We start from the raw sequence: 12,128 nt of genomic DNA, 5'->3' as shown, positions 1-12,128 counted from the left end.
TACCTGAAACCATGGAGAGTACTGAATCCTATATATATTATGTTTTTTCCTACACATACATATCTATGATAAAGTTCAATTTATAAACTAAGCAACAGTAAAAATTAAGAATAATAAGAACAGGCCGGGAGCGGTGGCTCATGCCTGTAATCCCAGCACTTTGGGAGGCCGAGGCGGGCGGATCCCCTGAGGTCAGGAGTTCAAGACCAGCCTGGCCAACATGGTGAATCCCCACCTCTACTAAAAATACAAAAATTAGCCGGGGGTGGTGGCAGGCACCTGTAATCCCAGCTATTCGGGAGGCTGAGGCAGAAGAATCGCTTGAACCCGGGAGGCAGAGGTTGCAGTGAGCCGAGATTGTGCCATTGCACTCCAGCCTGGGGGACAACAGCGAGACTTCATGTCAAAAAAAATGAGAAGAAGAAGAAGAAGAAGAAGAATTATAACAATATACTTTAATAGAAGCTATATGAATATGGTCTCTCTCTCTCTTTCAAAATACCTTATTGTATGTAATAGTTTCAGACCTTGGTTGACTGCAGGCAACTGAAACTGTAGAAAGCAAACCTACAGGTAAGGGCAGGTGACTGTATGAGAAAACAACTACCAACCAGTTTCACTTCTGAAAATTAATAGAAAGATTCTCAACAAATTACTAGCAAACTGAAATCAGCAGTATATTAAAAGGTTTCCACATCATGACCAAGTATGATTTATTCCTAGAATCCAAGGATGGTAAAACATGTGCAAATCAATCACTGTATTAAACCACATTAACAGAATAAAGGGAAGCAACACATAATCATTTCAATTGAGGGAGAAAACACATTTCACAAAATTCAACACTCTTTTTTTTTTTTTTTGAGACAAAGTCTTGCTCTGTCACCCAGGCTGGAGTACAGTGGTGCAATCTCAGCTCACTGCAACCTCCACCTCCCGGATTCAACACATTCTCCTGCCTCAACCTCCCTAGTAGCTGGGATTACAGGTGCCTGCCACCACACTCGGCTAATTTTTGTATTTTTAGAAGAGACAGGGTTTCGCCACGTTGACCTGGCTGGTCACGAACTCCTGACCTCAGGTGATCCGCCCACCTCAGCGTCCCAAAGTGCTGGGATTATAGGCGTGAGCCACCGTGCCCTGCCTCAACACTCTTTCATGATTTACAAAAAGAAAACACTGAACAAACCAGGAGTAAAAGAAAACCACCTCAACGTAACAAACTACATATGTGAAACACTCACGTGAATATCATACTCAATAGTGAAAGTCTAAAAGTTTTTCCGCTAAGATAAAGAACAAGAAAAGGCTTGTGCCACTTCTAGTCAACATAGCACTGGAAGTTCTAGCCAGAGAAATTAGATAATAAAAAATAAATAAAACTATCTTTGTCCATAAATGATTTATGATCTTTTATGTAGACAATCCTAAAGATTCCACCTCCCAAAAAATGTATTAGAATAAGTTAGGCAAAACTGCAGCATATAAAGTCAACACTCAAAAGTCGATTATATTTCTATACACTAAAAATAAACAATCTAAAATGAAAATTACAAAAACAATTCCATTTACAATAACATCAAAAAGATCATTCAGGAATTAACTTAATCAAAAGAGACATCTAATAAAAACTACAAAACATTGCTAAAAGGAATTAAAGAAGACATAAGTAAATGGAACCCAGTCCCTTGTTAATAGACTGGAAGACTTAGTATTGTTAAAATGACCATTACCCAAAACAACCTAGAGTCAATGCAAACCCTGTAATTCCAATGATGTTTCTTGCAAAAATAGAAATAGAGGAAATAAGTGAAAGTAAAACAAAAACTGTTATTTTCATGTTCTTAACTATCTAACAAATAAATTTGTTCAAAATAATAACAGCAACAATATATTCAGTAACGTATGCTTGTCTGTATGTGTACTGGTGTGTGTATATGTATACATATATATGCACAAAATGAATAACAGCAATGATAGACGTAACAGGAGGAAGGAATTAGGATTATTTTGTTATTATAAGGTATTTTACACCCCCTGTGAAGTGGTATGCTGTGATTTGAAAGGGGACTTGGATAAACTGTGAGTATATTTATTTTTTCATGTTTTTATTAATAGACTTTATTTTTTAGAACAGTTTTAGGTTTACAGAAAAACCGAATAGGGTACAAAAATTTACTATATACTCCCTGTCCCCTTCTCTTTTTCAGTTTCCTCTAATATGTTAATATTAGAGGAATGCATTAGTGTGGTACATTTGTTACAACTGACAAAGCAATATTCATACATTACTATTAACTAAGTCCAGAGTTCACATTAGGGTTCACTGTTTGTGCTACACAATTCTATGCCTTAGCAGACAAAATGTTATGCATCCACCAATATGGTAACAGACAGAATAGGTTCACTGCCCCACAAATCCCCTGTGCTCCACCCATTCACCCCTTCACAACCTTCTGGCAACCACCAATCCTTTTTTCCCCCATAGGTTATAGGTTATTGGGGTACAGGTGGTGTTTAGTTACATGAGTAAGCTCTTTGATGGTGATGTGTGAGATTTTGGTACACCCATCCCCCAAGCAGTATACACTGCACCCTATTTGTAGTCTTTTATCCCTCGCACCCCTCCCATCATTCCCCCCAAGTCCCCAAAGTCCATTGTATCATTCTTATGCCTTTGCGTACTCATAGTTTAGCTCCCACATATCAGTGAGAACATACGATGTTTGGTTTTGCATTCCTGAGTTACTTCACTTCGAGTAATAGTCTCCAATCTCATCCAGGTCACTATGAATGCCGTTAATTCATTCCTTTTTATGGCTGAGTAGTATTCCATCATATATACATAGCACAATTTCTTTATCCACTCGTTGACTGATGGACATTTGGGTTGGTCCCAAGATTTTGCAATTGTGAATGGTGCTGCTATAAACGTGTGTGCAAATATCTTTTTCGTATGACTTCTTTTCCTCTGGGTAGCAAGCACTAATCTTTACAGCTTCCAAAGTTGTCTTTTTCCAGAATGTCTTATGGAATCATAGAGCATGATTTACAGACAGGATTCCTCATTTAGCATTTAAAGTTCCTTTCACAAAAATTTTATTTTTTAAGTGACAAAAACTGCATATATTTATGGTGTTCAACATGTTGTTTTGAAGTACGTATATGCTGTAGAATGGCTAAAACCAGCTAATTAACATATAAGCATTACTGCACATACTTCTAATTTTTTGTGTTGAGAACAGTTAAAATCTATTCTCTTAGAGATTTTTTGAAAATACATTATTAACTACAGTCACTATGTTGTACCATAAATCTCTTTAACTTATTCCTCCCATCTAACTGAAATTTTGTATCCTTTGACAAAGATCTCCCTAGCTGCTGGTAACCACCATTCTATTCTCTACTTCCATGAACTCAGCTTTTCTGGATTCCACATATAAGTGATATCATGTGGTATTCTTTCTGTGCCTGGGCTAATTTCACTTAATACAAGATCCTCCAACCATCAATTATCTATGTTGTTCCAAATGACAGGATTTCTTCCTTTTGTAAGGCTAAATAGTATTCCATTGTTTATACATACCATATTATCTTTCTTTATCCATTGTTAGGCACTTAGGTTGATTCCATATCTTGGCTCTTATGAATAATGCTGCAATGAACATGAGAATGCAGATACCTCTACTAAATAATGATTTCACTTCCTTTAGATATATACCTACTAGTGGAATTGCTGGATTGTAAAGGTAGTTTTATTTTATTTTGGTTTCTTAAGACAGAGTCTCACTCCGTCGCCCAGCCTGGACTGCAATGGCATGATCTTGGCTCACTGCAACCTCTGCCTCCTGGGTTCAAGCGATTCTCCCACCTCAGCCTCCCAAGTAGCTGGGATTACAGGTGACTGCCGCCACGCCTGGCTAATTTTTTGCATTTTTAGTAGAGACGGGGTTTTGCCATGTTCGCCAGGCTGGTCTCGAATTCCTGACCTCAGGTGATCCACCCGCCTTGGCCTCTCAAAGTGCTGGGATTATAGGCATTAGCCACCGTGCCCAGCCGGTGGTTTTATTTTTAATTTTCTCAGAAATGTAAATAAATATTTAAAACTCTAGGGCAAACAATAAAAAAAAGGAAAAAAGTAGACAAACACTATAAAAAGCAAAAAAAAAAAGTATAAACAATCTGCTAAGAAAGGAGAGAAAATGAAATCACATTAAATGATCAGTTAAAACCACAAAAGACAGAAAAAGAATGGAAGACAAAAATAGGAACAAGAATATAGGCAACAAAAGAAAACAACAACAAATATGGTAATATTAATTCAGCTATATCAACAATCACTTTGAATGTCAGAAGTCTAAATGGACCAATTTAAAAACAGAGATTGAGTGAATCAAGAAAAAAGACCCAACTGTATTTTTTCTATAAGAAACTCACATTAAATATAAAGACACATATAGATGAAAAGTAGACGGATGGAAACAAATATACCATAACAATAATCAAAAGAAAGCAGAAGTAGCTATATTAATTTCAGACGAGCAAATTTCAAAGCAAGGAAAATTACCAGGGATAAAAAAGGGCATTACATACTGATAAAAGGATCAATTCTCCAAGAAGACATAACAATCATCAATGTGTTATATATCTATCAACAGAGTGTCAAATTACATGAGGCAAAAGCTGATAGAACAGCAAGAAGAAAGAGATAAATTCACTATCATAATTGGAGACTTTGACACTGCTCTATCAGAAACGGACAGATCCAGCAGGCAGAAAACCAGTTAAGAATATAGTGGAACTCAACAATACCATCAATCAACTGGATATAACTGACATCTATAGACTACTTTATCCAACAACAGCAGAATACACATTTTTCTCAAACTCTCATGGAACGTTCACCAAGATAAATCACATTCTGGGCCACGAAACACACCATAACAAACTTCAAATAGAAATCATACTGTGTCTATTCTCAGATCACTATGGATTTAAACCAGAAATTGGTAACAGAAAGATAACTAGAAAATCCCAAAATATGTGGAGATTAAACAACATAATTCCAAATAACTCTTGGGTCAAAGAAGGAATCTCATGAGAAATTAAAATATATTTTGAAACAAATGAAAATAAAAACAAAACTTTTCAAAATTGGTGGGATACAGTGAAAGCAGTGCTTAATGCATATATCTAAAATCAATAATCTGAGTTTCCAACTTAGGAGACTAGAAACAGAAGAAACAAATTAAATTCCAAGTAAGCAAAAGAAAATAAATAATAAAAATTAGAGCAGAAACCAAGGAACAGAAAACAAGAAATTAATACAGAAAAATCAATGAAACTAAAAGCTGGTTCTTTGTAAAGACCAATAATATTTTTAAGGCTCTAGCCAGGTTGGCTACAAGAGAGAGAATAAAAACTGCCAATATCAGAAATGAAGGAGGGAAAACCACTAAGGATTCCACAGACATTAATAAGGATAATAGGGTCCGGGTGCAGTGACTCATGCCTGAAATCCCAGCACTTTGGGAGGCTGAGGCGGGCGGATCACCTGAGTTCAGGAGTTCTAGACCAGCCTGGGCAACATGGTGAAACCCCATCTCTACAGAAAAAAAAAAAAAAAAAAAATTTGAGCCATTCATGGTGGTGCACACCTGTAGTCTCAGCTACTAGGAGGCTGGGGTGGGAGGATCACTCGAGCCCAGGAGGCGGAGGTTGCAGTGAGCTGAGATTACACTACTGCACTCCAGCCTGGGCAACAGAGCAAGAACTTGTCTCAATGAATGAATGAATGATAACTCTATGCCCACAAATTTAATAATTTAGATGAAATGGACCAATTCCTTCAAAGACATAATATGCCAAAACTCATACAAGAAACAGACTTACTGTTATTAAATAAATTAAATCAATAGTTATTAACCTTCCAAAACAGAAAGCATGAGGTCCAGATGGATTCAGTGGTGAAATGTACCAACTATTAAAGGAAGAAATTATCTATAATGTATTTTAGAGGACAGATGTAGAGGGAATATTTCCAGAATCATTCTCCAAGGTCAGCAAAAAACTTGACAAAGATATTACAAGAAAACTACAAACCATTATCTCTAATGAACACAGATGCAAAAATCCTCAGCAAAATATTAGCCAATCAAATCCAACAATGTATTATGTAGTGTAAAAGAATTATACGCCACAACCAAGTGGGATTTATTACAGGTATACAATACTGCTTCAACATTTCAAAATCAATTATTGTAATCCATCACACCAACAGGCTAAAAAAGAAAAATAGATGATCATATGATAGATGCAGAAAAAGCATCTGACAAATCCAACACCCACTCATGATTAAAAAAAAAAAAAACCCTCAGTACATGAAGAATAGAGGAACTTCAACTTGAATATCTATAAAAAATCTACAGCTCACTTCATATTTACTGGTAAGAAACTAGCTTTCCCACTAAGATCAAGAACAAAAGCAAGGACATTTCCTCTCACCAATCCTTTCCATCACTGTACTGAAAGTCCGAGGTAATGCAATAACACAGGAAAAGGAAGTAAAGCGTATACAGATTGGGAAGGATCTATGTGATCATCTATGTAGAGGATTCGAAAATTTCCTGGAACAAGTCATTATACCAAGTTGCAAGACAGAAGGTTAATACACAAAAGTTCATTGCTTTCCTGTAGATGAGCAATGAAATAGTGGAATTTGAAATTAAATTCTGTATATGAGCAATATATATGAAATTAAATTCCTGTATATGAGCAATGAAAAAGTGGAATTTGAAATTAAATTCTGTATATGAGCAATGTATATGAAATCAAATTCCTGTATATGAGCAATGAAAAAGTGGAATTTGAAATTAAAAACACAGTACCATTTACATTAAAGCACCTAAAAAAATAAAATAGGCATAAATCTAACTAAATATGTATAAGATCTATATGAGGAAAACTACAAAACTCCGATGACAGAAATCAAAGAACTAAGCAAATGGAGAGATAGTCCATGTTCTTGGATATGAAGACTCAATGTTGTCAAGATACCGGTTCTTCAAATATAGACCAAGTTGGTCTATATTTTCAATCCAATCACAAAAAAAATCCCAGTAAGTTATTTCACGGATATTGACAAACTGATTCTAAAGTTTATATGGAGAAGCAAAAGACCCGGAATAGCCAACAAAATATTAAAGAACAGTCAGGTGCAGTGGCTCACACCTGTAATCCTAGCACTTTGGAAAGCCAAGGCAGGTAGATCGCTTGAGCCCAGAAATTTGAGACCAGCCTGGGCAGCATAGCAAAACCTCATCTTTACTAAAAATACAAAAATTAGCCAGGAGTGGTGGCACGCGCTTGTAGTACCAGCTACTCGAGAGGCTGGGGCGGCAAGATCACCTGGGCCCAGGAGGCAGAGGTTGCAGTGAGCCAGGATCACACCTCTGCACTCCAGCCTGCGCAACAGAGGAAGATGCCATCTCAAAAAATAATAATTAAAAATAAGTAAGGAAGAACAAAATGGGAGGGATGAAACTATCCAACCTCTAGACTTACTATAAAGCTACAGTAATCAAGACAATGTGATATTGGTGAAAGAAAAGACAAATAGATCAATGAAACAGAATAGAGAGCCCAGAAATAGACACACATAAATATAGTCAACTGATCTTTGACAAAGGAGCAGAGGCAATACGATGGATTGAACAAATGTTGCTGGAATAACTGAACATCTACATGCAAAAAAAAAAAAAAAAAAAAAAAAAAAGAATCAAGACTAGACCTTTTATCTTCTAGAGGATAGCATAGGAGAAAACCTAAATTATCTTGATTAGAGCAACGGTTTTTTAGATACAGCACCAAAGACATAACCCAAGAAAGAAATAACTGATAACCTGAACTTCACTAAAATTCAAATTGTCTACTACTCAAAAGACAATGTCAAGAGGATGAGAAGAAAAACCAAAGACCGGGGGAAAATATTTGAAAAACACACACTTGATAAAGGTCTATTATCCAAAAGAATTTGTTATACAAAGAACTCTCAAAACTCAACAATAAAAAAAATAAACAACCCAATCAAAAAATGGGCCAAAGACCTGAACAGACACTTCATCAAAGAAGATATACAGGCTAGGCGTGGTGGCTCACGCCTATAATTCCAGCACTTTAGAGGCCAAGGTGGGCAGATCGCCTGAAGTCAGGAGTTGGAGACCAGCCTGGCCAACATGGCGAAACCCTGTCTCTACTAAAAATACAAAAAATAGCTGGGCATACTGGCAAGTGCCTGTAATCCCAGCTACTTGGGAGGCTGAGGCAGGAAGAATCGCTTGAACTCAGGAGGTGGAGGTTGCAGTAAGCCTAGATAGCGCCATTGCACTCCAGCCTGGCGACAGAGACTCCGCCTCAAAAAAAAGAAAAGAAAAAAAGAAAAAGATATACAGATGGCAAATAAGTATATGAAAAGATGTTCCACATCATATGTCATCAGGGAAATGTCAAATTAATAAGGAGATACCGTTAAACACCTAATCAAATAACCAAAACACTTGTTTTTTGTCAGTTATAACAGCGACAAGACCAAATGCCAGGGAGGATGTGAAATAAGAAGAATCCTCATTCATTGCTGGTAGGAATGCAAAGTGGTACAACCACTTTAGAAGACAGTTTGGCAGTTTTTTAGAAAGCCAAATACACTCTTATCCTATGATCCAGCAATCAAGATCCTTGGTATTTAACCAAATGAACTGAAAATTTATGTCTACACAAAAACCTGCATATGGATGTCTATAGTGCTTTACTCATAATTGTCAAAACCTGGAGGCAACCAATAGGTCCTTCAGTAGGTGAATGGATAAACTTTGGTATAGCCAGACAACAGGATATTGTTTAGTAAAAAGTAATAAGCTAAAGGATCACGAAAAGACATGGAGAAACCTTAAATGTGTATTACTCAGTGAAAGATGACAATCTGAAAAGGTTGCATACTGTATGATTCCAATTACATGACATTCTGGAAAAGGCAAAACTATGAAAACAGTAAAAAGAGTGACTGCCAGAGACTTGGGGCTGGGAGATGAATAGGCACAGCACAGAGGATTTTTGGGGCAATGAAAATACTATGTATAATAGTATAATGATGGGCATATATCATTGTACACTTGGCCAAACCTATAGGATGTACACCACCATGAGCAAGCCCTAACGTAAACTATGACAATGGGTGATTATAATGTGTCAATGTAAGCATCAGTTGTAACAAATGTACTCTAATGAGGGATGCTGACAATGGAAGTGTCTATGCATATGTTGGGGCAAGGGGTATACGGGACATCTCTATACCTTCCTCTCTATTTTACTATGAACCTGAAAGTGCTCTTAAAAAAACTAAAGTCTTTAAAAAAAGAAAAAAACAGGCCAACAGGGCATCTAGAATAAATAAAATATTACAGGTATGGTCCATCAATTTCTATCAATTTAGAAATTATATTAAAGCAGCCCCAAATTTCTTTACTACTTTAGGTAGTCTGATCATTAATGACTCTTGCCTGGTTACAATTCAAGGAAAATGGTTCTTTAATTCAGACAGTACTGTTAAGCAACTATTCCCTGTGTTCTTCACATCCAAGTACTATATTCTGGTTCAATTTCACTTCTATCTGGCCAATGATCTTTCCCACTGATGATTTCTGAATTTTGGCTCATCACCTAAAATCATCCTCATTATACTTCAGGTTTAACTCATTTGCAAAATTATTCAACATGCTACCATCGCTCCCAAACAAGTCATTAAAATGTTTAATAGGAGGCCGGGCGCAGTGGCTCACGCCTGTAATCCCAGCATTTTGGGAGGCCGAGGCAGGCGGATCACCTGAGGTCAGGAGTTCAAGACCAGACTGACCAACATGGAGAAACCCCGTCTCTACTAAAAATACAAAATTGGCCAGGTGTGGTGGTGTATGCCTGTAATCCCAACTACTCGAAGACTGAGGCAGGAGAATTGCTTGAACGCGGGGGGTGGAGGTTACAGTGAGCCGAGATCGCGCCATTGCACTCCAGCCTGGGCAACAAGAGTGAAACTCTGTCTCAAAAAAAAAAAAATGTTTAATAGGAGAAGAGGGACCCTGAAACCTTTCTTGGAGGTCTCTGTCCCATGTACCATCCATGCTTTCACTAGCCTCCTTGGAATAAAACTAGTACATTAGTTATAAAGCTTGCCTACCCATACAATTATTACCATGACATTTCATCATATTATCCTCAAGTGTGTCAGACTTCTTCAGAAGAATATTCTTCTTCTTATGGACATACATTGTACTACCCTGATCTACGAGTCCAATAAACCCATCAAAGAAAGGCCCAGTGAGGCGTCTCATGCGTGTACTCCCAGCACTCTGGGAGGCCGAGCAGGTAGATCCCTTGAGTCCAGAAATTCAAGATCAGCCTCGGCAACATGGTGAAACCCCATCTCTCCATAAAATACAAAAAATGAGCCGGGTGTGTGGCACATGCCTGTAGTCCCAGCTTCTTGGAGGGCTGAGGTAGGAGGACTGCTTGAGCTTGAGAAGTCAAGACTGCAGAGAGCCAAGATTGTGCCACTGCACTCCAGCCTCAGTGACAATGCAAGACCCTGTCTCAAAAAAGAACAAAAAGAAACAAAAAACCCAAAGAAAGAAGCAATGAAAGGAAAAAAAAAGTCTATCATGACTTGTTCTTAATAAAATCCATGCTGACTTACAATGATCACTACTTTTCTTAGTGCTCCATCAAGAGGGGTAAACACTGTAGTGTGAAGAAGAGAATTTGACTCTAATTTAACTATAAGGACAATAATAGAGGAGGAGTTTCATATACTCAGGTGATGAAAACAGGAATACGAGATTAGGAAGAGTTCCTAAGCCAATAATATAAAGGTAATAGTTATTGTCAACATTTACTATAATTCCAATTGGTACCACTTTGGCCTGCGAAAATAAATTTCAGATTTAATTTCAGTTATTAAAATTTATCTGTTAGATTTCTTATACATCTAAATAAATCTCAGTTCCTTAAGCAGATGTTTTTAATCTGAACATTCTAAATAAAAATACAACAGTTCTGGTGGAATATTAACTGCCAGGCAGATCACATGTGAAGCTATATTGGCCTTATTTTCTACAATGTGTTTCAGAGCTGGAAGAGACCCAGAGTAGACAACAAACGCTTCCTTTTATAGATGAAGACACTGACCAAGATCACAAAGCCACCTTCTGGCATGGGTGGGCATAGAAATTAGATCTACTCAGCTGCTATTGATAATGCTTCACAAAACCATGATGTCATAAAGAACAATAAGAACAAAACAAATACTTTCTTACCAACTGCACTTCACCAAAAGCACCTCTTCCAATAACTTTTACAACATCATAGTCTTCTGCCTTCATCTGTAGACCTCTGATTTTTTTCACAATTTTCTCATCTACCATAAAAAGATCACCATACTTATAATATCAATCATATTTATATTTTTAAATAATCAACATATTTATAAATATATTTTTGTTTCAAGAAAAGACAGTTTTTAGCTAAACTTGCTAGTTTTTAAAGGCTGTTAAAAATCTAAGATATACATTAACCTTAAAGAACCAAAACTCTCCATGGTTTATTAACACATATAAATGAACACCACTGACTGCCAAAAAGTAGCAGTTACAGCTATTCTGTTTCTGATTCTGTTGCTTAGCAAGTTAGATGATAGCTGACACAGTGATGACCCAAGCAATCCTGGTGTGCACTCTGAATCATGGTAGAAAGTTGCCATGAAATTACTTGCAAGGCTAATCTTAGTAATGAATTTTGATGGCCTACTTCTCTGAAAAGTGGTAATCATACTGTATAAATAGTAACTATAGATAAGATTGTTTAATTGGGAAAATACCTCAGTCTCTGCCAATTTCAAAGTAAAGAGCTTACTGTGATGATACAAAGTATACATTAATTGTTTTGAGAATTTCTTATTCTTGGAATTCAATTTCATTTACTTCTGCATTGTAACATTAATAATGGCAAAGATTAAGGATTACCACACATATGGTAATAATAGTTATCACATTATTTATTATTAGTCTGAAATGTCCACAATT

At 36.7% G+C, this 12,128-nt stretch overlaps 1 protein-coding gene across 1 annotated transcript in view; it reads right to left on the bottom strand.

Moving 5' to 3' along the window:
* Window positions 1-12,128, bottom strand: part of ROCK2 (Rho associated coiled-coil containing protein kinase 2) — a 164,343-nt gene that overhangs the window by 95,099 nt on the left and 57,116 nt on the right. The window contains exon 3 of the mRNA XM_054474394.2: window positions 11,364-11,464. Within this exon, the coding sequence (XP_054330369.1) occupies window positions 11,364-11,464 (101 nt within the window). The remainder of the gene's footprint in view (window positions 1-11,363; window positions 11,465-12,128) is intronic.

Source organism: Pongo pygmaeus, chromosome 12 (genome assembly GCF_028885625.2).
Source record: "Pongo pygmaeus isolate AG05252 chromosome 12, NHGRI_mPonPyg2-v2.0_pri, whole genome shotgun sequence".
NCBI lineage: Eukaryota > Metazoa > Chordata > Mammalia > Primates > Hominidae > Pongo > Pongo pygmaeus.
This window is presented reverse-complemented; position numbering and strand designations above follow the sequence as displayed.